The 25,974-nt window shown below is 40.5% G+C and overlaps 4 protein-coding genes across 5 annotated transcripts in view; all 4 read right to left on the minus strand.

Annotated features, from left to right (window-relative positions):
- LOC146475212 (uncharacterized) overlaps positions 1-10,889 on the minus strand; it is a 48,140-nt gene extending 37,251 nt beyond the window's left edge. Inside the window, exon 1 of the mRNA XM_085116112.1 lies at positions 10,869-10,889. The gene's annotated coding sequence lies outside the window, so the exon portion shown is untranslated. The remainder of the gene's footprint in view (positions 1-10,868) is intronic.
- LOC146475214 (uncharacterized) overlaps positions 1-25,974 on the minus strand; it is a 48,838-nt gene that overhangs the window by 14,220 nt on the left and 8,644 nt on the right. The window lies entirely within an intron of this gene.
- Positions 102-859, minus strand: LOC146475215 (uncharacterized). Its single transcript, XM_085116232.1, has 2 exons — positions 665-859; positions 102-558 (listed from the first exon to the last, which is right to left on the minus strand). The coding sequence occupies exons 1-2, from the start codon at positions 835-837 to the stop codon at positions 102-104; spliced, it is 630 nt and encodes a 209-aa protein (XP_084972358.1). The 5' UTR covers positions 838-859.
- LOC146475216 (transmembrane protein 209-like) lies at positions 4,570-10,096 on the minus strand. The gene is made up of 6 exons (XM_085116222.1): positions 9,999-10,096; positions 9,428-9,542; positions 7,589-7,647; positions 7,076-7,111; positions 5,877-5,950; positions 4,570-5,132 (listed from the first exon to the last, which is right to left on the minus strand). The coding sequence occupies exons 2-6, from the start codon at positions 9,528-9,530 to the stop codon at positions 5,075-5,077; spliced, it is 330 nt and encodes a 109-aa protein (XP_084972348.1). The 5' UTR covers positions 9,531-9,542; positions 9,999-10,096; the 3' UTR covers positions 4,570-5,074.

The raw sequence follows: 25,974 nt of genomic DNA on the forward strand, positions 1-25,974 counted from the left end.
TATCCTCTAGTTTCCAAATGAGAGCCATCACATGGCAGCAAACACCGCTATTGGAGGCTGGGCACTGCCTATCACATTTTGCTGCCAGAATCTTCGGGGATTCATTTTGGTTTAAAAATTAATTTTACCTTGTACTTGATGTTCCTTTTGTAGGAAGCCCAACAGCAGGCACGCAAATAAATATGACGCTTTTCTGGGTTGTTATACACCTGTAAATCATGCACAAAGTTCATCATGCGAAGGCCTTTGTCGTTTGAGTTTATCACAACCTCTGCATTGGCAAATTTCTTAATTGATTTACCAGAATTTTTAACCTGTTCGAACGCATCCATTGGCACAAACGAAGGCAGAATAGAAAAGTCTTCCGAATATTGTGTAGATTCGTCCGGCGGAAAGCTATCGAAAGGTGAGTTATTGGGGCTGGTTTGTTTTGCCGCGCTCTCAACTGTTGCATTCGATCGCTTGAGCTTTTCAAGCTTTGCCTTCGTGTAACTTCTTTCTGGGTCAGGGTCGTAAACTCTATCCCTGTAGTAAGGGATCGAGTTAAAGGCTTTTACTCTGAAAAAACAAACAAACAAAAAAAAAACATTGGAAACGATATTGGAAACATAAAATAGTGCGACGTGCGGCGCCCGCTTTTCGACAGTAAAATTACAAAGCTTACTTTTCGACGAGGTCTTTCTTTAATCCTTGCTGGTTTAGCCTTCTGCATTTGAGCCAGAATTTTAGCTGTGGTATCGTCCACTTGCTGATATCATCCACATTTTCAACAGATGAGCATGGGATGTCGTCTGGCGTAAGGTTTAAGTCTATCTCTTGTAGAGCTCTTTCGTCCATGTTTGTTGATTTGAGATTCGCGCGTTCGACGGCCCTTAGGCCTCGCTCTCATGCAATCTCCGGTCTTACGGTGAATCAGTGTATCTAGCTCAGACGACTGAGAATTTGCTTCTTCGTTAGGTTTTAGAACGATTTCGTAGTTCAAAACAATTTCTTTGCAGATGGCAGCGCTTCGAGTCTGAACAAGCAAGAAAACGGCCCGAACAGTCGAATGGCTTCCAGATTTGATTGGCTGGCTACGTTATTTTCTTCTTTCTTATTGGCTCAGAGCAGCGGGCTAAAATATATTTTAGCCCGCTGAATTCTTCATTTTAGCCCGCAAAATACGCCGCAATGCCCGATGAAATTATTATAATTCCTCGCGAAGCGAGGTTAATAAATTTGTCGGGCCGAAGGCCGCGCTCGGGAGCTAAGCCGTGCGAATTCGAGCCGAACATATATTTCCTCGCGAAGCGAGGGCCGAAGGTCCGAGCGTAGCGAGGTTAATAAATTTGTCGGGCCGAGCCGGCCCGAGCGGAGCTAAGCCGCGCGAATTCGAGCGAAAAATATATTTATTCCTCGCGAAGCGAGGGCCGAAGGCCCGAGCGTAGCGAGGTTAATAAATTTGTCGGGCCGAGCCGGCCCGAGTGGAGCTAAGCCGCGCGAATTCGAGCGAAAAATATATTTATATATATATATGTATGTTTATATATTTCCGTGAAGGTGTCCGCAATGACGTCAGACTGTCTGGCGTCGTCTGAAAAAAATTTGCATACATCGGAAAAAATATGCGTGCATGATCAAATTTCAACTGCAATGTTCATCAATATTCACTGATGCAGAATTATCTCTCCAGAATCTTTTCCCTTTCTTCCAGAAATCTTTTTTTGTGAAAGATTGCATTGAAGAAATTACACGTTTTGTGGCCGCGGTAAAATAATTTTCCGTGGGAAATAAATTCATCGAACACGACAGCGCTTCACGCCCGTTGTGCATTTCATCGCGTCAGAAATAGATTTTTAACCGCAAACTAGCCCGTGGAACTACGAAAAGACCATGCTCATCAAAATAGTTGCTATGTTCAGAAACCTTTCAATCTCCTCATTTGATGCTACAACACGAAAGAGGGCTTTCCACCCAGCCCCAGCTTCGCGAGGTTTTGCGAGTCACGTATTTCTAGTATATATATATATATGTTTTTTTGAAGGTGTCCGCACTTGAATGACGTCAGACTGTCTGGCGTCGTCTGAAAAAAATTTGCATACATCGGAAAAAATATGCGTGCATGATCAAATTTCAACTGCAATGTTCATCAATATTCACTGGATACAGAACTATCTCTCCACAATCTTTTCCCTTTCTTTTAGAAATCTTTTTTTGTGAAAGATTGCATTGAAGAAATTACACGTTTTGTGGCCGCGGTAAAATAATTTTCCGTGGGAAATAAATTCATCGAACACGACAGCGCTGCACGCCCGTTGTACATTTCATCGCGTCAGAAATAGATTTTTAACCGCAAACTAGCCTGTGGAACTACGAAAAGACCATGCTCATCAAAATAGTTGCTATGTTCAGAAACCTTTTAATCTCCTCATTTGATGCTACAACACGAAAGAGGGCTTTCCACCCAGCCCCAGCTTCGCGAGGTTTTGCGAGTCACGTATTTCTAGTTATATATATGTATGTTTATATATTTCCGTGAAGGTGTCCGTGATGTTGCCTGGCAACAGTGCGCAAACAAAGTATGAATGACGTCAGACTGTCTGGCGTCGTCTGAAAAAAATTTGCATACATCGGAAAAAATATGCGTGCATGATCAAATTTCAACTGCAATGTTCATCAATATTCACTGGATACAGAACTATCTCTCCAGAATCTTTTCGCTTTCTTTTAGAATTATTTTTTGTGAAAGATTGAATTGAAGAAATTACACGTTTTGTGGCCGCGGTAAAATAATTTTCCGTGGGAAATAAATTCATCGAACACGACAGCGCTGCACGCCCGTTGTACATTTCATCGCGTCAGAAATAGATTTTTAACCGCAAACTAGCCTGTGGAACTACGAAAAGACCATGCTCATCAAAATAGTTGCTATGTTCAGAAACCTTTTAATCTCCTCATTTGATGCTACAACACGAAAGAGGGCTTTCCACCCAGCCCCAGCTTCGCGAGGTTTTGCGAGTCACGTATTTCTAGTTATATATATGTATGTTTATATATTTCCGTGAAGGTGTCCGTGATGTTGCCTGGCAACAGTGCGCAAACAAAGTATGAATGACGTCAGACTGTCTGGCGTCGTCTGAAAAAAATTTGCATACATCGGAAAAAATATGCGTGCATGATCAAATTTCAACTGCAATGTTCATCAATATTCACTGGATACAGAACTATCTCTCCAGAATCTTTTCGCTTTCTTTTAGAATTATTTTTTGTGAAAGATTGAATTGAAGAAATTACACGTTTTGTGGCCGCGGTAAAATAATTTTCCGTGGGAAATAAATTCATCGAACACGACAGCGCTGCACGCCCGTTGTACATTACGTCGCGTCAGAAATAGATTTTCAACCGCAGAATGACGTCAGACTGTCTGCCGTCGTGTGGAGCAAAATTTGCATACATCGGAAAAAATATGCGTGCATGATCAAATTTCAACTGCAATGTTCATCAATATTCACTAGATACAGAACTATCTCTCCAGAATATTTTCCCTTTCTTTTAGAAATCTTTTTTGCGAAAGATTGCATTGAAGAAATTACACGTTTGTGGCCGCGGTGAAATAATTTTCCATGGGAAATAAATTCATCGAGCACGACAGCGCTACACGCCCGTTGTACATTACGTCGCGTCAGAAATAGATTTTCAACCGCAAACTAGCCTGTGGAACTACGAAAAGTCCATGCTCATAAAAAAAATCCTATGCCCCTTTTAATCTCCTCATTTGATGCTACAGTACGAGTAAAGAGGGTTTTCCACCCAGCCCCAGCTTCGCGAGGTTTTGCGAGTCACGTATTTCTAGTATTAAATGACAAACACGCACAAAAACGATAAACAAACAAACAAACATTCCCACTACACTAAAATTAAAACCATAGGGATCGGAAATACTGATGACACACAGTATCATCTTTTTCAAAGTTAACGCTATCTTACGAAAACGACATGAACGTGGTGACTTTAGAGAAATTTAGGCATATACACTAATTCATGGTAAGGTAAGGGTGACTATATGGAGGGTTAGGGTTAAGGTTAAGGCTATATGGGTGACTATATGGTACCTTAACATGAATTGCTTATCCCTCCCCGATTGCACGCCTTCCATGCAGGCTAACTATTTACTGTTCATACTCTGAATAGTTTGAATTACCCAACACCAGGCAGGACAAATGTACTAAAATTTTGAAATTTATTGTGTTTTGGAAAAAGTGATACTGAAGACATAGGGGGAAAAAAGTTATTTACAACATGCTGTGATCTTTCTTGAAAAAAAGACCAAAAAAAAGGTCGATGACTTGTTAAAATAGAACACATCTGTATTAAACAAAGTCCCTAGCTTTAACGGCATTCCAGTTGCATCTGTATAACTGAAGGCGTGTTTTTCGAACGTTGAAGTTAGGGTTAAGGTTATGTGGGTGACTATATGGTACGTTAACATGAATTTCTTATCCCTCCCCGACTGTACGCCTTCTATGCAGGCTAACTATCTACTGTCTATACTCTGAATAGTTAGAACCATCCAACACCAGGCAGGACAAATGTACTAAAATTTTGAAATTTATTGTATTTTGAAAAAAGCAATACTGAAGACAGGGAAAAAATTAAGTTATTTACAAAACGCTGTCATCGTTCTTGAAAAAAGAAAAAAAAAACTGGTCGATGACTTGTTAAAATGGAACACATTTGTATTTAACAAAGTTCTTTTAACGACATCCTATTTCCGGCTATATATAACTGAACGCGTATCTTCCGAAAGTTGAAGATGTATAGGGATGTCAATTTAAAAAAATCTACCTTCCCGTAACCCATATTTTGCCGTTTCAGAAAACGGAAAAAATGTCAACTCAAATGGAAATTGAAACGCAAGATTGAAAGTTAAAACAAAGAGCAATGAAAAAAAAAAACTGGTTTTAATTGGTTTCAGTTGGCTCCTCGTTTCATATCAGGCGTCACGCAACGTCAAATAACTTGACAGGGGACGGCGACAGCTGGACCGAAGTTCTTTCCTTCTTGTTGTGCAACTTGCTGGTGAGCGGTGAACATTTCATTTCTTGTTCAGGATACAAAGAATATTCACGCCTGACAAGCCCAAGTTAACTCGTCTGCAAAAGATAAAAGAATTTGGTTATGAGCTAAGCATACAGTCACGGTAGATGTGCTGTCTTTTTACAACCAGCAGCAAAACCGAAACCCGTTACACTTGGTAACGGCTCCATGTTTTCAAGTGCTTGATATCAGTTGCATGTTTCCTCACTCTTGCTGCGGTTGCCTGTTTCTCGCGCATAATACTGGTTGCCTATTTTCCCGCACTTGGCACCGGTTGCCTGTTTTCCCGCGCTTGCCACTGGGTTCCTATTTCCCGCACGTGGTGCTGGTTGTCTATTTTCCCGCGCTTGGCACCGGTTGCAAGTTTTCCCGCGCGTAGCACCGGTTGCCTGTTTAACCGCGCTTAGCACCGATTGCCTGTTTTCCACGCTTGGCACTGGTTGCCTATTTTCCCGCGCTTGGTGCTAGTTGCCCGTTTTCCCGCGCTTGGCACCGGTTGCCTATTTTCCTGCGCTTGACACTGGTTGCCTGTTTCCCCGCGCTTGACACTGGTTGCCTGTTTTTCCGCTCTTGGCACCGGTTGCCTGTTTTCCCGCGCTTAACACTAATCGGTTTGATTTTTCCCGCCCTTGGCACTGGTTACGACATCGGTTTGCGGTTGCATAATTTCCTTAAAATTCTGATTGGCTCATTGCATTACCTGAGATTGCTTTAATCGCCCAGATATACGGTAACAATGGTTTCGCTCAATTTTATAACGAATATTTTCTTTAAGTAACGAAATAAGCGACACAACTCACCCTAACATGCCATAGTGCTTGGTTTTCACGTGATGAAGAAAGAAAACTATTGTATGAAACAGATTATTTTGTCCCTGAAATGGGAAAAAAAAATTAATGGCTTTGAAGTATCCACTAGAAACAATAAGTGGCACACACCCCCGCCTCCATCATTTTCGTATTTTCATTACCGCGAACATTTCCAGTTATACGTGTATAACAATTTTGAATTTTTGCAGTACAACAAGCGGCACCACAGGGAAATACTGTGCAATGCCTTTCATCTGAAAACAACATCATGAACATAATGCAATTTCATCCACAGACACAAGAGTCGAACAACCTTGCGTAACAGCATTACGAAAGGCAATGAATGGTCAAACTACCATTTCATCCACAGACTCAAAAGTTAGAATCATCTTGTACAGCATAATAAACAGCACCACAGGAAAGTACTGCTCAGTAGCTTTCATTTGAATAGTCACACTTTAAAAATTTGTCCACAGACTCAAAAATTCAAACCACCCTGCACAGCATAATAAACAGCACCACAGGAAAGTACTACTCAGTAGCTCTCATTTGAATGGTCACACTTTAGGATTTTATCCACAGACTCAAAAGCTAGAGCTATATTAATTGCTTGGCTGGGGGCAGACTCCGGTAGTTAAAGGGTCAATGACTAACCCTTTATACCCCAAAATCAACATGCAAATTCTCTTCATTTTTCTCAATATGTTTCTTGTGGTTCTAGTAAGGAGATTTTGTTTAAACATCAACACAGTTCATCTTTGGTGATCATTATCTTTGTTCTCATGACCGGTATGTCTCACCAGGGAAGTAACATTGTTGGGAGAAATTAAACGCTGATAACTATTACCGACAAAAGGTTTAAAACAGGCCGTGTAAGAACATCAGGATACGTACAAAAAGAGGAAGAAAAGGAGAATCGAGAATTTGACGAGGAACAAGATCAACCAACCAACAGGGGATCAAATTACAGTCAATCCACATCACGCGTGACCAGTATTTTTGAAATTTGAACAGAGTTTTGAAATTTACATGTCAGTTTAGTGACGGTATAAAGCTATGATTTTTTTTAAAAATTACAGCATGAATGCCTCTTTTTCAGAAAGGTTTCCAGAGAAATGATCAACATTTCATTGAAATGCCGGACGTTACAAAAAGAAATTCGGATGTTCACTGTAAAACATCCTGCGTACCTTTGGCATGTCATATACTTCATCTTCAATGATAACCTATGAAAGAGAAGTTGCAAACTTACAATCAATAACAACATCCAAAGTTAGGTCTCCATTCACGTTTTGCCACATCTTGTTCATTCAGAGGGGCATTATATCAAACAAGACGGGCATATTTTTGCGTATTGTTTTCAAATAGAACTTTCTTTTGGGCTGAGGTAGAGGTGGTATCTGAGCATCTTTTTTTTTTTTTGCAAAGTATTGGTCAGCATTAAACATAAACATTACATGTAAACGGCTGCCATCTTCCTTTGATACGTTGACCACAACCTGGGGAAGATTACTACAACTAGCAAGTGGGGCAGGGATGGGTAGAGAGATGAGAGAAACAGGGACTTGGTAGTTTTGGCGCCCTCCCCAGGTTGCGCTCAACATGACAAAGCAAAATGATGACCGTTCAATCGAAGCGTGCTATCTTGAGTATCACACGCGAAAATAGGGGATCATAAGCTTGTCTTATCAGCTATCATTTACCTTAAAGTGAGGTGGATGAAGACGCGACTGATAAATGCACAAATCACTCTTTCGTGCATCTGCAACACAAAGGATCTCATATGAGCATTATTGTTAACCTGCAGAGAAGCCGAGGAGGGTCATGCTGGCTTAAAAACAATCAAAGGCTCCTGTGAGCCAACTCGTGAATGCAGATGACACATAGTAATTGCAATTTAGACGGCTACGGAAACTTCCTCAAAAGCTAAAAGAAATTATATCTTTGCCCGATTATGTAACGAAAAATGACCATTCTTGTACTATTAAAATGATTGTCAAATTATTCTGTACAGATTGAATAAGCCGATTATTCTGATGCGCCGATTAAAAAATATCACGTGTTTTTTTTATTCAAAGTTTATAGGAGCACGCCATGTGCAGCTACGTCATGCAAATTCGTGTGATAGTCCGCGGCTACTGGATTTCGCGATCGGGCTAGTGGATTCTAACCATCACTTGCCCGATGGGCAAGTGAAGTTTTTTTGGGAATTAAAATTACAAAATTACTGTAGGGCAAGCCGATCTCACAAAGGGAAATATGTTCAACAAAGTATCGCATTACGATTCATGCCCGACATAAATGCGTGAAATTTTTCCTTTGGAGTTCAGTCCACGCAATCCTCAAGTAAAAATGATGAACTATGACAAGCTCTTGCTAAATAAGAATTATTTATCGACCGCGTCCTTTTGCTTTCCCATAAATTACCAGTTGTAAATTTCGAAAATGAAACATTTTTTCCCTTTGAAACCTCTATGAAAGCTGACAAGATCTTAAAAGTGTTCATTTCACCAGAAATTTGCATAATTTTGTTTACGACGTCAATGATGCGTGACATGGCACGTTCCGCTTTCGCGTGAAAACTGACAAATTAAATTATTTTTTAATTAAATTATTTTTAAATTAAATTATTTTTAATTCTTGAAAGAAACCGCACTTCGTAGAAAAAAACGAAAAAATCCTATAACTTTGCTCAGATTCAACGAAAAATCCCCATTCTTACACTAAAATGATTGTCAAATTATTCTCTACAGAATGAATGAGAGAATTCTGACGCGTCGTGAAACAAATTTTCACCTTTTTTTTTTTTTCACTAATTGAGTTTACGACCCCGGACTTTCTGAAAAACTGAAAAAACTTGAAACTTTGCTCAGATTGAACGAAAAATCGCCATTCTTGCACTAAATGATCGTCAAATTATTCTCTACATATTGAATAAGAATTTCCTGATGCGCCATAAACAACAAATGTTCGCGTGTTTTTTTCCACTAATTGAATTTAAAACTCATTCACTGCGCACGCCCGAAAGTTAACGACAAAACCGACTGATCGACTGATCGACTGATCGACCAAGTCGAGAGTCAGCTATCGCTATAACTCGTTCATTGCGCATGCGCGCATTCACGAGTTAAAAACTGTTATCATTGACAGGAGAAAGCCCTTCTTCAGGCCGCTACATCAAGCTGGATAAGAGAATTAACTTTGCAGTGTAAGCTGTAGTGCTAAGTGAACCCATGGAATCCCCACTGCGCGTTAGCCCAAGTAAGGAGATGAGAAATCGCACGAATTTTTGACCTCCTCAGGAGTCGAACCCAGGACTCCGGGATTTGATCACCGTTGCTCTACCGACTGAGATCCCACTGTTTAACCCAAACAGTAGCCTCTTCAAAGCCGTCTTTTCTTCTGAACAGGTTAACCAGACAGTGAAACAACGCTTAATAAAAATTGCACCTTACTAACGCAAGATGAAAATGGTTGCTAAATTAAACTAGTCTTTAACATTGAATCTTAAAGGGCCCTATATCAAACTTGTGCCAGCTTACTAGGTTTGTCGGGCGTTTTGAGGAAGTGCAGTCCAGTGAATGTTCTTCCATCCGGGAATGAGGGGTCTGCAGGCAGCCGAGAATCCATGTATGTGCAAAACATGTGCAGGAGCAACTGCAAAAATTCAAAGGTTTGTGTTTTCTTAATCCTGGTGGACCACACACCGTAAAAATCTGTATACAAGGCATATATAAGGTATATTAAGAGGCCAATGCACTTCGTTTACGCTCGAAAAGAGAATGCGCGGACAAGTTATCTTATCGTTAATGGACAAGTAAATAACAGAGAGTCATTGCCACTTTGTTGTAGGTGTTTAGCCCGCGTAGCTGGCGGGATGTTGGGCGAAGGAGAACGTTGGGCGGAGAAGCAGCGAAGCCGCGAGGGGAATGGGGAAAAGGCGATTTGCCGCCAAAACTTTATCTTCGCGAGCGGGCAATACCGCCAGCTACTGTGATAGGTTTTTACGAATGGCGCGCAAGAGACTAATATGTGATGGGTTGTAAGGGTGTTTTTGTTTACAAGGGAAAAGCCTTGAATTCTTATTTAGACAGGATTCCTGAGACAACACACCTGAGAGTCAGCTAAGAGATCTTGCTCCTATAACTTGCCTCTGTACTGTCCGCCAGAATTCCAACGGTACAAACCCATGCAGCCACCTTGGGCAAGCTCTGTAATGCAGTGATAGTATATAACACGTAAGGAAGTTTACGGACCTAAATGACCAAATACGGCTAGAGCTTAACCCGGTTTCAGTGTAGCATTAAGCAACTACGAGTGTTACCATCCCCACCCCACCGCGGCCCCTGGACTTGATGCAGTTCCATCGCAGGGGTTACCTTGAGACAGCATTTTGTCGCTGGCACCCATTTATACACCTGGGCCCGGTCCCTCGAGAGACAATTAACACTAATCCACGATTAAACGTTATCCACGGTAGTAGTTTAGCTAGACTACGGGCTGTACCTTATTTACTTAGGGATAAGAAAGCGAGCAAACCACGCGCGCGAAAATTGCCTCAGGTTTCCTCACAAGAAGCAATTTTCGCGCGCGAGCGCGTGGTTGCTTGCTTTTCTATCCATAACGAAATAAGGGACTTCTTGTAGTCTATTGTCTCGCTCATTAAGGACGGCGCCTACTTTTGCTGCTGCAAATACGCTGTGCGCATCTCGAGATACTCGGGTTCCCTATGGCTGGTGCCTACTAACACAAGGATATTTTTGTGCGGTTTAAAACTGCAGAGAAAGCAGAACTTAGCAAGTGCTCTTGATATCCAAAAAGAAAATTGGGGGCAACCATGCATTTTTCAGAGATAAAAAGCCTCAATTTTGAACAAAACGCCATACATTTCTTTGTATTTTACTGGTTTTTGGAATAACTGTTGCTTAATTATCTGTTTTTCCGTAGGCCACTTACTTCACAGAGAAGAAACGTATCACTAACCTCGTCCCCGAGCCTTCGCGATGCTCAAAACGTCGCACGGCAGCGCAGACCTACCATAGCTACCACTGAGCTACAGGAGAGTCGTTGAAGCTAGAACACGACACACACTTTCTGATCCTCAGAGTCCTCTACCGCGCTCGAGCGGAGACAAATAAGGGACTGGGGAGAGTGAAGAGGAGCGCGGAGGACGATGGGAAGAAATCACGTCGTCTCCGTACCGTCGTCTCACCGCGCTCTCTTTTATTCAATTTTCATGTTTCATTCCATATCTTTTTCTCTCCTTTTTTTTATGTCGGTGCCTCTGCGGAGGAGAGAAACAACATCTCGAAGATCAAGCAGTCGAGTTTGCTCTGACACTTTCTCAGGATTCTGAAGTTGCTTTTAACCAACTTAATGATCTCAGTCGAAAGATCGATGCTGATGTCCATCCTGTCTACACAAGTCAGAAGATTAAGAGCAAAATCAAACCAAAGGAACATAAACCTCCCATTGTGAATCAACAAAACGTTGTTTATTATTTCAAATGTGGTCTGTGCGATGCAGACTATGTTGGCTTCACGAGTCGACACTTGCATCAACGTGTGGAGGAACACAAACGATCTGCAATTGGCAATCATGTAAAGGACGAGCATGGACAGGATCCAGAGACCATTAAAAGCAACTTCAGAATCCTGAGAAAGTGTCAGAGCAAACTCGACTGCTTGATCTTCGAGATGTTGTTTATTCGCGACCTAAAGCCGAAACTGAACAAACAATGCGACTCGATCCGCGCGAAGTTATTTGTTTAATTATTTCACTTTTAAATACCTTTTAAATACCTTTTATCGTTTTAAGCGTTCCTTTGTATTTATCATTCACGCTATTATTTTTGATATTGTTTAGATGTGAATATCTTAGAGCTTTTTTAAGCTTTTTAAGTCAGTATCTCATTAGTTTTTTCACAATTGTATATAAGCACATATTTTACTTCTCATTTTGAACTTGAAAATGACCGTCGGACGGTCGAAACGTCGTTCTCTTTTAACGTTAACTTTTATAGTTAAATATTAATATTGCCTCAAAAACCTGCAAAATTACAATTAAGTCTGAAAACGCTCACCTGGTGTGTTTTGCGGTATTTTCATGGCTTCTCATACCCTGCGAGCAGAAGCCCTTCGATCTTCCTAGATAAGTGTGTGAATGGGGCTTTATCTAGGAAGATCGAAGGGCCTCTGCTCTCAGGGTAGGGTTTTCAGAGCTTCCAAAAGCTGTTTTGAGCGGTTCAGCTGCTGGTGGACGTGCAGCACAGCTGTACTATGTCAATGACAAGGTTGGAAAACTTGAACTCGAATTTGAATATAATTTCACCCGTCATTTGAGGAGAGCACGTCTAAAACCTCGCTAAAATTTGCTTGAAACTTAAGCACACACTTAACTGTCTCACGTGCTCCATATGCCAAGAAAGATGATGTGTGGTCTTTCCTGAGCAACTCATTCACGGAGAAATTCATTTATTGTGCTGACACAGGCCTTCGTTGAAAACAAAGTTAAATTCAAATCGGGCGCCATTTTTGCCGCAGACCTAGCCGTGTCGCTGGAACTGGAATGTCATGACAAACTCACGGTCAAACCTAGGTACGAGTACTAACATGAGGCAGACAGGGTAGCCTCCCACGCAGTCGTTTTTAGGCGACTGGTAATACAAGACAGACAGGGGGAATCAACGTGAAACCTTTGGCTCGCAATACACTATACACACTCCCTCCCGGGTAAGTGTATCAGCCAGGTGACCTGTGGTAGATTTTGACTACCGCCAGCTATTTATAGGTCACGTGACTAACACTTGAACACCAATAATGTTTCCGTATAAATAAGGCTCCCAAGAAAATGTCGCTTTCGAAGTTTAGAAATATCTAACGACAGTTTTGTTTCAAATGGAACTATGCCACATAAGCCAGTGACTATTACTTACGTTACAATCAGAGGCTCCTGTGTGCCAACTCGTGAATGCAGAAGTAAATATTGGCGAAGTATAGAACATTGTTTGCATTGTGTTTAGTTGGCCCAGGACTCGAAATATAAGCTATAAAGGCTTAACAAGGGGCCTCCAAAAAACAAAAGAGAGAAAATAGAAAAAGAAAAACTTCTTCTCCGTTACCTTTCTCCGTAGGGAACTACGCCACTGGACCACATTGTCCAAGACTCCTGAAGGAGAGATTAATTTTTGTATTTATAAGTTGTTGTGGGTTTTAGTTATATGGAACCCGTGGCGCTACGATTTCAACGGTCAAATTACGTCGGACTGCCAAAAAAAATACGCGAATGAGCAGGGAACACCATCAGACCTTTATCCATCTTATTTTCTACTTCCATTTTGCGCGGAATCCCTGTTGACTTGGAGGACAATCTCGGCCTTGAGCGGCTTTCAACGCGGCGCTTTCAGTCACCAAAAGTTGGGGGACAGCTACTATTAGATTTATCTTCATACAGTTATAGCGTTAACCCTAAGTCATTACTCTACTGAAATAACTCTATTGCTAGTCAACCTCTAAAAGTTGTCCCTTAGTTTCACTGTAGTTCCGGTCAATGGAAGGAGTTAGCAGACAACACACCTGTTAGTGTTTTATTTTAAGAATAAGTTATTCGTTGAGTTGATTTTACGTCTTTGTTTTTTGTTCCGTAATGGCGGCCGATGCACTATACCAATACGTAAATTCATGAATAGTTTATGATTTTGATAAAATTCTGATTAAATTAATGTAAAGTTTACGGCTGATCGAGCAAGCGAGCGAGCGAGTGAAAGTCAGCCCACATTACGATAACTCGTTCATTGAGCATGCGCGCATTCATGAGTTAAAAACGCGCACAATTGAAACCCTTACCCGTTTTCCCCGTACCGTAAACAAACACAACAAATAGTTCATGCTGACGAATCGAGACGAATTTCATAGTTGTACTTACCTCAAACCGTTAGTCTATTCACTGTTTCTGCTGATAAAGAAGTGACTTGCTTTGATGTTCTCGTCTTAAAAACTGAAAATGCAGGACTGACTTATTGCTCTGTATTATGAAACAGTTGAGCATTGTATACGACGTCATATACTGTATCACAAATAATTATAACAATGATAGACTAAGTTTGTTTGTACTGTGATTTACAACTTAAAATTTCTTTTTTTTTTGTTATATTTACGTACTACGAAATGGTAACTGTGCAGTCATCAAAAAGGTCGGATTGTAAGTTACATCCAGGTAATAAGGTTATGTGATAGAGTATTAAATCACAACCAGTGATAGCAGATGTCAAACCTTCTGAATGTGTTTTCAGTTTCCAGTAGTAAGTTTCTTTGTATTGCTATATCACGACATCCAAAATATCTTTAGAATGCATGAGTATTAGACAAAACAAACAAGCCAAAACAACAGGAAACCAAAAAGTATAATACACACACTCTTGAAACAACAAAGAAAGAAAAACAAAAAAAATACGAACACAAAACACCATTGTATTTATTAATACATGTATCCTAATGTATATAAAAGGCAATGCAAAACTAAACGATAAGAAGCAAGGTACCGGAGACACGGTTCGTTTCGGTGGATATCTGATCTACAGTTTTCTTTGGCAAAAAATCAGCTCACTGAATTTCGTAAATGTAAACACTATTTTCTTTCGTTTTCGAAGGGGCAAATTTCTCGTTAAAAATGTGAAAAAAATCGTTGGTGAGCGTTTTCGTAAAACCTGCAGCAACAGCTAGTGGAAAAAAATCCGTTTCCCAAACCTTTCCGCAACTTAAATTTTCAGCTAATTAGCATCCGAAGAGATCAATCAGAGGCATCTAACGTGAACATTGAAGCAGATTGAAAATACTTTATTATTTTTTAGCTAATTAACAATTACCGTGGACTACTCAGAAAACTCTGCAGTGTTTCAGTGCTTCGGTCGGCAATGACAGAACCAAGGTTTAACAATCTGACAGTACAGTGGAATCCCGCTCTACGGGCACCCGCGCCCGCTTTTAAAATACGGACATCCGGCGGATATTACGTACAGATGCATTTGACCCGACGAAAAGCTTATATATTTTCTCTCAAATTGACCTCGTCACGGTTTTCGACGCCATTTTGACGAATAGGCAAACAGGCATGAAATAACAGTGTTTGTATGGAAATCCGACGTCAAATAATTTTCATAAAACATCGCTTCTGAAAAATTCATGAATTGGAAACTTATTGGCACTAGGAAAACGATTTCAAATAAAAAAAATTGGAGAGATGTAATTGTGCCAGAAAGCGTCCAGCCATGTTTTGAATTTTCCATACATTTCCCTGTATTTTTTTCCCCGCGAACTATTTTAAGAAGCAGTTCGCGGCGGTTCGCTGTACAGACATATGTATGGAAAGTTCAAAACACGACTGTACGCTTTCTGGCAGAGCTATATCCCTCCAATTTCTTTTCTTAACATCCTTCTAATGCCAAAAGTTTCCAATTCATGAATTTTTCAGAAGCGATGTTTTATGAAAATTATTTCACATCGGATTTCCATACAAACACTGTTATTTCAAGCTTGTTTTCCCACCCGTTAAAATGGCCTCGAAAACCGTGATAAGGCCTATTAACCCGGTTAATACGGACAACAGACACTTTTCTGTTTCCCGAGTGACAAACTCTCATACATTGCTAACCCCGGTTTGCGGACACTGGTTATCTTCGCACTGTCTAATAGGTCATTTCCGGGGGGGCTAAGTACAAAGTTTTTATTATGAAAATTAGTTTTCATTCATATGCAAACAAAACTAATTTTCATATGAAAAACTTTACACTTAGTCTCGCTTTTATAATGAGGTTCACAGCAACTCGGAAATGGCCAATTTCATTGTCACAATTATGTGATGATTCTAGACAATGTACCCTGTTCAAATAATGACAGATTTCTACGGAATAATAGGATTTTATTACCAAGAAAAATTATCGAAACAACGTGACTCGTCTGATCAGTTTGCCTTTCTTCCGGTGTTTTACTCTTGTACTGTATTCCTTAATAAAGTATTCTGCCTGCTATGCTTACACAAAAGTTTCATTTCCTTTGCTTTTGCCTAAATTATAAGGCCAACTAAGGTTAGACAAAATCAACAGCAGAAGCATGTTCCTTTCATTACACACCTAAACTCGTCTTACTGAGAATCGTAGTTGTGATTTTAATAAGGCCTTGACGTTACACAAAATCAGCAGCACAGGTGCGAACCTTAAATCAATCAGCTTGGCGTCACAGTTTTGCTTTCTAAGCCGCATAATAGGCGAGGGGACATTTAAACAGGCTCGTTCTCTCTACTATCACGCTAGCCGACGAACATCATCACACCCCATTGAGTACTAAAAAAATTATCAGCTTCGCAAGTTGAGCTTTCGTAGGTTTGATAACTCAGTGAAATCTGCCTTGTGAAACGTTTGAAACGTCGAACGATGTGACTAAACTAAAACTAAATGTGCATTGTACAATTCTCACTAAACTGATTATTGCTTCCACTCTTACGACTAATTTGTAACTTAGTCAAGCAAACTTCATTAAGTTTTATTAAAAATCAGTGATCACAAATCCAAATTTTTCCCTTATACGAACAAAACGAACCATAATTTGTAACTTTAAGTGCATCTGTCACAGAAAACCGACCACTTTTACAAAGAGCTATGAAAATCAAAATTTTAGATTCCATCCATTCTTTGTGCAGTGATAGTAGCATGTGTATTGATAACAAATATCATGAACGTTTGGCCAACAGCTCTTTCTTTGTCACAAAACTGGGGCAGGTTTGGAGACCCGTAATAAGTGGCAACTATTTTGCATAAAAATGGCGAAAATAGGGCAGTCTTGACATTGTTTCCCCAAGATAGGAGCTGGAGTGAGGATCTTTTCTTGGTAATATATCAGAAAGGTATCGTATAGGTTAACAAATAATGCAATTAACATCGTGCCATCTCAAAGGGAAAAAAAGTTGTAGATCATAAAAGATGCCACCATTTATTAGTTAATTTATAGAACTGTTTTTTTCCAATTTTCAACAGACTGGTACTCCTTGTTCCAGCAAGATTAAGCTTTCTTTTTTTAATAGCGTTTAAGGATATAAACCTAGCTACAAAAAACTGCCAAGAGATTAATGGGCAATTTTAAAGTGTCGGCCTTATGAGCTTTGACTTTTTCCCTCATCTAGGCCTTTTGAAGCTGGGGGTCACATGACTTATCTTTCACTTCAAAAATGTTATATTATGGGCTATACCAAAAAGAGTTACAGACGTGGAAAGACTGTGACGATATGAGTAAAGTCAGGGCCGTAGCCAGAAAAAAATGAGGACTGAGGCAATATCCATGGTTGAATTCCTCGCCTAGCTGTTTAGGGTCTTAAATATGATGGCTACCTTTAAACAAAACACTGGGATCAAACCTTATTTGACATAAATTCCGCTAGGAGCCCTAAAGGCCATATAGATCTAGAGCCGGATCTAGGTGTTTTTTGGGGGAAGGGGAGAGGGGAGCTATTTAAATGCTACTTTAGGGGCTCTGTGTTCTTGTATGCGACTGTTTAATGTGTTTGTCGGTGGTTTGTTTCTATCTGAAGGCCTTGGATAACAATGACCTAAACCAGGTTCGGCTGACCATGCAGCGGTTTCGTGAAAAGTAGGGTTTGTTCGGTTTTGCTCAGTCTCGCAGGTTCATAGAACCTGGTCTCGGACGTTCTTATTTGAGGATTTTCGTTTCTGAAAGGCAACGAATTTAGCTATTAAATGCCAGCATCTCTGTATTTCTCAACTAACTTACTTAATATGTGTGTGCGTGTGTGTGTGTGTACGTGTGCGCGGTCAAAGATAATTATCATAAGTCCATATTGTAATTCTAATATAAGATAGCTATTCTTTAAAAGTGAGGAAGCCTGACTTTATAAGCCTCGTGGTTTCTTTCAGGTTTTCTCGCCATTTATTTTCTTTCGTCAATTTTCATCATTTTTTTTTTTCAATCTGTAATTGTTGTATATGGCAAAATAAATATTGTATTGTATTGTATTGTATCCACTCGCTGTAGAACCCCGAGCGGTTCCACAGGGATTTCGATGTGGACATGGGCTAATGGAAGGCCATTCAGCCTGTGCTAAAATACTGAATGTGACTGTGCTGAAAGCCTGGCCTTAGCATTTACACCCGACATTAAATTTTATGCAACTCACTGGCAGGTCTTCAACTTGCGGAGAGCGCTAAAGCTGCTCTCGCACGAACAGCTTCCTGTACTTAGTCGTTCTGTCGCCTGTCCGCTTTCGGCCTCTACAACTTCTTTCGCACCATCCCCAGTGGCTTCTTCACTGACATCACCATCTTTACTAGATGGAGTTGCTTAGCTAAATAATGTCAAAACAAGCTTAAATATTGTTTCGATTATTGAGAAGAACTGAAAGCATCAAAAGCTGATGATTAGTTAGAACGTTCCGTCCTAGCAGAGGTCTCTGACGGCAGAGACCTCTGCTAGCGGGGAAATAGAACGCTGCATTTTGATGGATTTTCCTCATTCAGATCAGAGAAGACAGAAAACTCGAAAAATGGCGTCAAAATACATGAAAACGAGGCAGTTTTCTTTAGGAAGTCGCTGCCTGGTTAGCATGATTTTTTGCTTAATTTTTCTCATCTGTAATTCAGGCCACTGCCTGATTCGCGTTATCATTAAACATAATTCCATGTTGCGTTAACATTTTTTTATATTTATTTAACTTTTTGTGATTTTGTTTGCCGCTAGTGCCTTTCTTTCTCCTTCAAAAAAAAATCATACTTACCCGAAAAAAAAACAAAAAAACAAAAAAAAAAAAAAAACAATGACTGAGGCAAGTGCCTCGGTTTGCCTCATACAGGCTACGGCCCTGAAAGTGTGCAAGTTTTAGACTCCCGACGTTTAAGAGCAAGTTTTGATGGCGATCTTTGTATGGAAACGGTGAGCAGAGAAGGGCCTTAAATTGCCGTTATACGGATCACTTTTACAACAGGGGTCTCAAGTGTGACCTGTTTATTTATTTTGCCTTGCTCTTACGATTTCTGTTGTTCTTTAAGTTGTAGGCCATTAGATGAAATTAGTACCAGAAACTAGGTCACGTGACTTCCAGCTGCCAATCACCATTTCAGAACTACAAATAGGGACTGGGCACGAGTCTAATTTATGAACTTAACTATATTAGGAAATTATTTCCATCGAAAAAAATGGTCAACTAATAATCTTACAGAGTTTTATGACGTTTTCCGTTGAAACTGTTTTATCATCCCAACCAAAACATACTTAATAATCAGTACTAATACATTTAGTCTTTGGGGTGTTTTTTAATTCGTCACGATCCCGGAATTTTCCAAATTATTCCAAGTAAAATTCTTTTGCCTTGTATCTTTTGATTGCCTTGTTTTTTAAATCTTACCTACAGTTTCTTTTAGAACATCTGTAAGGTATCTTAAAAAAGGTGCCTGTACATTTAAGAGAATTAAACCAACATTTAGCGCTTTGCTTGTTTGTTAATACAAGTACAGCTATTCAGTACGTTTGCTAAAGCCTCGTTGTATTGAGCTTTACGACGCTTAAAGTTATCAGTTTCAATATCAAGAGAGTCGCATATGTTTTTCAGTTCGGCAATGTTGAATTTCGTCGCCAGCTTTCCATCTGCGGCTAACTTGCATAAGTTGTAGGACTTGTACGTGATTGGATGCTTAAGCTGCAGATTGCTGAATACCGCTTTCTTCTTTCTTAAAATGTCGTCTTCGTGTTCCTCCATCTGTTCCTCGATCAAAAATTCTTCTACCTCCTCCAAACTGACGATAGTTGTGGCTAAAGAACCATGTTTTCTCTTCGTTGCTGCTAAGCGGGATAAATAGGCCGCGACTTGTTGAGAACTGAGACAATCAGCTCCAACAAATAAGCGATCACCCTTATCATCTCTGTCTCTGCGCATTTCACGTGCAACTTCCGTTGGTGATGCCTTGTTGCCTGTTTCCTCGCCAATAAGGAATCTATCATTAAGATATGCTTTGACCTTTTCAGGAAACCGTGAGGAAGACTTCTGCTTCTTTAACGCCCATCCCATGGTGACTTTGCTAACACTTTGCGTTTCAGACGTGGTTTTAGAATTCGTACTGAAAAGTGGCTTTGACAGTTCGTTGCTTACCATATCGGCGTACAGGCACTTGATGTGGTCAAACTGCGACTCGCTGTGCAAGCGACGAACGTGATTGCCGATGTCAAGATGTTTTTGAAGCCCTGCGTGTGATTCATAAGTGCAAATACACGCATCAATAGGGCAGTCAAATGACACCCTTCCTTCACGTTTTTCCACAGTTACGTCACCATTCTCATCACTGCATTTGGAAATCGCTGCCATTACGCCGGTGTTCGGACATTCACTTGAAAAAGCCTCCAGTATGTTCAGTTTTGGAATGTTGAACGATAGTGGAGGGTCATTTTCCAACCATTCTCCTTTGCCAACACCATACGCCTTCCAATAACGTATTCCATCGTCTTTGTAACGAATATTGTTAATTTGACTTATTCCGGGAATCCTGATGTTTGTGTCAACCTGGCTGGAAGCCTTTGGCATTTCTACAACACTCACTCGACATCCCTTTACTCCGCCGTTACTTTCCAAGGCTCTCTTCAGATCAAACGCTGTGAGAATGTCCGTCTTTGTCTCTGCCACATAGCGTCTTGCATGCTGCTTCATTGTTGCTGTTTTACGGTCACATATATCTTTCCCATGTTGAGCCTCACTGAAGTCATAGCCGATGACTTTAATGCCACTGTTGCTTCCCACGCTGGGAAGTCCAGTCAGAAGATAGCCTCCATGATAACACCCGGCATTGTCAGATCTTATATACGCCCCGGTTAGCTTTGGATACAACTTTTTAAGGGTAGACAAAGTGTCCTGATTAATGGAGGCGACCGTCAACTGGTTTTGGAGGCAGTTGTTAAAAATGTGGACAAAGACTTCCACTGTCAGAATTGATTGCTCAGTTTTCCTAATCGCTGTTGTAACATACCAATTGATTCCACGTTTGCCATAGAACTCGGATGATTTTTCCCTGAAATATAGTGGCAAAAATTTCATTGCCCAGTCCTTAACCAAAAGGACTTCATTTGGTGCTAACCCGTCCAGTACGTCTTTCTTCCCCTCGTCTTGGTTTACGCTTGTGAAAATGTGTGATTTCCATTGTTCTATTTTCTCCTTACTGTCATTTAACAGGAATTGAAGCTCATCCCTTTCATCACTGACCATGCTGCTCTTACAAACATTTCCAATGGCCTCATCTAAGGAGTCGAACAGATGTCGTAGTTCCTCGCACCTATCACACTCAATTGAGTGACTATGAGTACAGCACTCCCTAAATTCTTCTTTCTTAGGGTCACTTAGTGCAAAATATTGGCAATGGTCTGGTGAGACGGACGGACTATCGTTTGTTGAATCATGCGCGACATGTGTACTGTAATCTTCCTTTAAGTAACGCTTACAGGACAAAGTCATTGAACGGAGCCTTTGCGCCTCACAGTCGGACATCCCTGCATCATAGAGCCTGTCGATAACTTGGTCTAAATTTTCGACTGCCTCAGATCCATCTGCAGTGTAATTATCCAGACCCTGAAGACTTTTTCTTGTAGAAGCTGGACAGACTTCAAGGATTCTTAACAGAGTTCTTTCACTGGCAGGCTTGAACTCGGTTTCATCACAGATCTTTAAGTACTGGGCAATAATTCGCGCTGGTATCAGTTTCCTTATTGGTTTGGGAACAAGTAGCTCTTCTCCACTTTGAAGTTTAATTCTAGAAGTGCCATATGCTGTGTCTTGTGAGATCACATCACTTGTTATGAACCTTAAGAAGTGCTCAACTTGAGTTTCATTGAGAGAGAACCTGTAGATTGCAGCTGCTGGTGTGGCAACACCTGGACCGTGCTGAATACAATGCTTGATACGAAAATCCGTCAAGCCAGGAATTAGTTCTTTCAGTTTACTTCTCTTAAAATTTCGGGCAAACAACGATAGAATCTCTTTTCTAGAGTTTGAAGACTGTGCATTGCTATAAGCATCAACGAGATTCCGTAAGGTGCTGTCAGACAGGGTGCTAGGGACAACTTCGCCATCTTCATTATGGTTCTTGTCGTTGCTACTAAGACCCTCAATCGAACTGTCTTTCACGTAATCCCACAAATGTTCTCCTTGGCCTGGGGCAATCGATTCCAAGACAGGTCTTATTCCTTGCTTTACAAACCACGCATAGTGGTGTTTAGTACGGGGATGCAAGTCTTTCCAATCTTTCATCAGCACAGAGTCTAAATCTCTAAATGGCGGATTTATTGCGCACGCCTGGTGCAGTTTAGAAACGTGGTTGTTGTAGGCTATTTTTGCACTAGCTGGTGTAAGTGGCTGTGCGTAATCTTCATCACTGATTAAGGACTCTTCTAAAATAGAAGGGCTACCAAACGCCTCAAATGGAATAGGAAATATTTTACGGGGTGGGTTGCTGTCACTTTCCATCTTTTCCGTGCTCAGAAACTGCTTCAGATGACAAGCATGCTTCTCTCAACATTGTCGGCACACACCTAAAAAATAACGGCCACATACATACTTTTATTGCTTTTATTAAACAAAAAGATTCATTTCTTGTTTAGCTGAAGGGCGTAAGTGAGCTTAGACTACAACACTCGTCTTCTTTTTATGTTGGTTCATCAATGGATGTGGGTGGTGTCGTCGAACGCAAGGTCTGGAGCGAGTGTGAAAATGGAAGTCTTATAATAGACATTGCAAAATACACATGCCATACGGAAGTTTGTGCGTGACAATCTACTCGTGTTCAGCGCCGGCTTCGCACCTCGCGAGTATCTGCGCATTTGGTGATTCCCAACTTGCGTTTTAACGAAAACGCGACTGTACATGTTTTGTGGTCTAAGTGAGACACCGTATCGCTCACCGGGCCATCCGTCTATTTCATGTGGAAGTGATAAATTCTCTTTTTCCCTTTGCATTTGCTCATCGTTCATTCACCATCGTTTCTCTTTTTTTTTATTTTTATTTTTTACTAAGAAAGTGACAAACTCTGCTCTATATTTTAAGAACTGGGCACGAGTACCTAGTCTGAACGGGGCCTTAATAACGACGGGCCTTGTCAACGTAGATAAGATGGCATATTTTATAAGAAAGTGAAAACGTACTTAAAATACACCACGCTTTATGTGTTTGTGTCTCTGTCCATATTGTCTGTCTGTCAGCGGTCAAAAACTAAAGTGTGCGTAAGTATTTCGTTACCTATAAGGCGCAGGAATTTAGGAAGAAGTACATATAATTGGTAGACCGAATTACTAAAAGAGGAGCACATGAATAATAGTGCATAGAAAATACATTGTACATAAACACGTTTTGTGGCACTAATTGAACACTAAGGCAAAGCGCAACTCACAGCTTGCATGGGAGGAAAAAGATAACGGATGTTTTTTTCAGTTTTTATGCTCGGTCCGTGTACTACTTTTAATCAATCTGCAATACATGTGAAGATTTATTATATATCCAATCAGAATTCAAGTATAGATCCGCAAAAGCTTGGTGATGTAAGCAGCAGATAACGGCAAGGTCACATAAGCGAACAAGTTGGGCTTAAACTCTTCTGGCTTTGAGTTGGCTGCTTGGGAGCTCCTCTCAAGTTCCGATTGGTTACTCTATCTCGTGCAAGTCAGGTTGGACGTTCGCAGACTCATCCCCAGAATCTGGCAGTAAAGCCGCGACGAGCTCAAGGAAGTTAGCAATAAGCCCACCACACTATTCGGAAATTTCTTAGGGAATAATAGGGAGAAAATTTGGTAATGACATCAACGAAAGTCGAGTGACTCGAAGGGTATTTTCAATTCTAACAAATCGTGATGTGTAGGTGGTTTTTTTACTGGGATAGGGCATGAAGAATACTGGAATAGAATAATGGGTAAAAATGAGACAGTAAAAGGTTTGGGCTTAGTTAGCAATGGGTTGTGGACATCCGAGGTCTTTTTGCGCAGTTTATTTTGCACTTCCCAAATACCACGCGCACTTCATAGCAACCCCATGACCCTCCAATTATTTCTAGTGTGCCCCAGACTTGCCAATTTTTACTTAGGATAAAAATTTACTGATTATATAATTGGGACTGGGAACTTGTCTGAGACTTGAGCGCGTCGCGCTAACAGCCTGCAGTGCTTGTTACGAATCACAGTGGTAACAAACGAATCAATAAATAAGGTCAAGTATTTACAGTACTTATGCAATCCAATAATACAGTTTGAACCATATATCAAGGTGATTTCCTTCGCCATATTTGGTGTTGTAAATCTATCCGGAACTGAGACTTTTCGTTTCTGTGTGCTTCGCGTGTGTTCTGGGTGACAGCATGCACTGGAAGGTCTCCAGTGTTTTCCAAGCTCAAAGCGATGGGCTGGACATACTTCCATTTTATTTTTTCTTTCGTTATTGACGTCTTGAATTCCTGAAATATTTACGTGAAAATTGAAGTATTGTTAAGGGAGTTTATCGTGTGCTTCATAGAACCTGCCGCGATATTTCATTCTAACAATCACAATCCCAAGTCCAGTATTCCAGTATTTAAAAATTTCTTCGTTCGCCTTTTTTCGCTCTGGTGTTCGTGCTGCTTCTTTGTATAATCATTGAAAGCAATAGCTTGCTTTACTACGGGTAGGTTTTTTTGAACGAACGCTTTTGATTTTTGAGCCAATTTATCAAGTACAAGTTTGTAAACAATAACTACCACGGGTCGATTTAAGTACAGTAGAGTTAACTCCAGTTACAGAAACGTATTTTAAAACCCAATACAGAAATAACTGAAGCTCAAACTTTTACCTGCTCTGTTTAGAAGTAAATCTTTCTCCTGGATCTTCCAAGCTTCTATCTGAGTAGTTAATGCCTCCAGTGAAGTCAGCAATAGTTGGTCGTCCGCCCTTTTCTCTTGTCGATTCCCGCATTGAATTGTGCTCGCCGCTCGAGCAAACGAACAACTGGTCATTTCAATGATCCACAAGTTAACCGCGATGTTATTGAAAAGATATGCAGTATCTTAGTACATTTTTATAATCCAGTTTAAATAAAAACGCTTCCTGACTGTGTAATAATAGTCTGAACGCTTGAACAAGAACTGAGGACTGCAACACTTTTGATAGCCAAACGTGCACTTTAGTGGCTTTTGTCTGTGCACCCTCTAAATCGAATTAAGTTTAGCCATTGAGAGAACTTGAGTCCCACGCTTCATTTTAGTAGATTTTAATCTAGTCTTACGACTCGTTTCCTAGTCGATCCTATATGTGTGTAGATATTTCTAGACAAATTCTGATAAAGCAATTGAAAACACAAAATGAAAAGTCATGAAAAACTGGGGTTTTAAAAGACAGAAGCGCCGTGAATGACTTGCTCAACACGATGTACTGTGCAGGGCCGTAGCCAGTATGAGGCAAACCGAGGCACTTGCCTCAGTCATTGTTTTTTTTTTTCGGGGAAAGTAAGATTTGTTTTGAAGGAGAAAGAAAGGCACTAGCAGCAAACAAATTCATAAACAGTTAAACAAATGTAAAAAATGTTAACGCAACATGGTATTTTGTTTAATAAATCAGGCAGTTGCCTGAATTACAGGTGAGAAAAATTAAGCTAAAATTCATGCTAACTTCCTAAAGAAAACTGCCTCGTTTTCGTGTGTTTTGACGCCATTTCTCGAGTCTTCTGTCTTCTCTGATCTGAATGAGGAAAATCTATCAAAATGCAGCGTTCTATTTCCCTGCTAGCAGAGGTCTCTGCCGTCAGAGACCTCTGCTAGCAGGAAACGTTCTATCTAATCAACAGCTTTTTTCAAAGAAAGCGGTAAGTAGATGCTCTCATAACATGCTTTCAACGCTTCTCAATAATCGAAACAAAATTTAACCTTCTTTTGACATTATTTAGCTAAGCAACTTTTACTTTCAGTCCTTCTAGTAAAGATGGTGATGTCAGTGAAGAAGCCACCGGAGATGGTGGGAAAGAAGTTGTAGAGGGCGAAAGCGGACAGGCGACAGCGCGACTAAGTACAGGAAGCTGTTCGTGCGAGCGCAGCTTTAGC

The sequence above is a fragment of the Pavona decussata genome, unplaced genomic scaffold, assembly GCF_977016875.1.
Source record: "Pavona decussata unplaced genomic scaffold, jaPavDecu1.1 SCAFFOLD_85, whole genome shotgun sequence".
Classification (NCBI taxonomy): domain Eukaryota; kingdom Metazoa; phylum Cnidaria; class Anthozoa; order Scleractinia; family Agariciidae; genus Pavona; species Pavona decussata.

Coding starts and splice junctions, on each gene's coding strand:
- LOC146475215 (XM_085116232.1), bottom strand. CDS start 837: ATGGACGAAAGAGCTCTACAAGAGATAGACTTAAACCTTACGCCAGAC. Junction 559..664: donor AAGAAAGACCTCGTCGAAAA/GTAAGCTTTGTA, acceptor TTGTTTTTTCAG/AGTAAAAGCCTTTAACTCGA.
- LOC146475216 (XM_085116222.1), bottom strand. CDS start 9,530: ATGTTTTGCACATACATGGATTCTCGGCTGCCTGCAGACCCCTCATTC. Junction 7,648..9,427: donor CAAAACGCCCGACAAACCTA/GTAAGCTGGCAC, acceptor TTTGTGTTGCAG/ATGCACGAAAGAGTGATTTG. Junction 5,133..5,876: donor AAGCACTATGGCATGTTAGG/GTGAGTTGTGTC, acceptor TATCTTTTGCAG/ACGAGTTAACTTGGGCTTGT.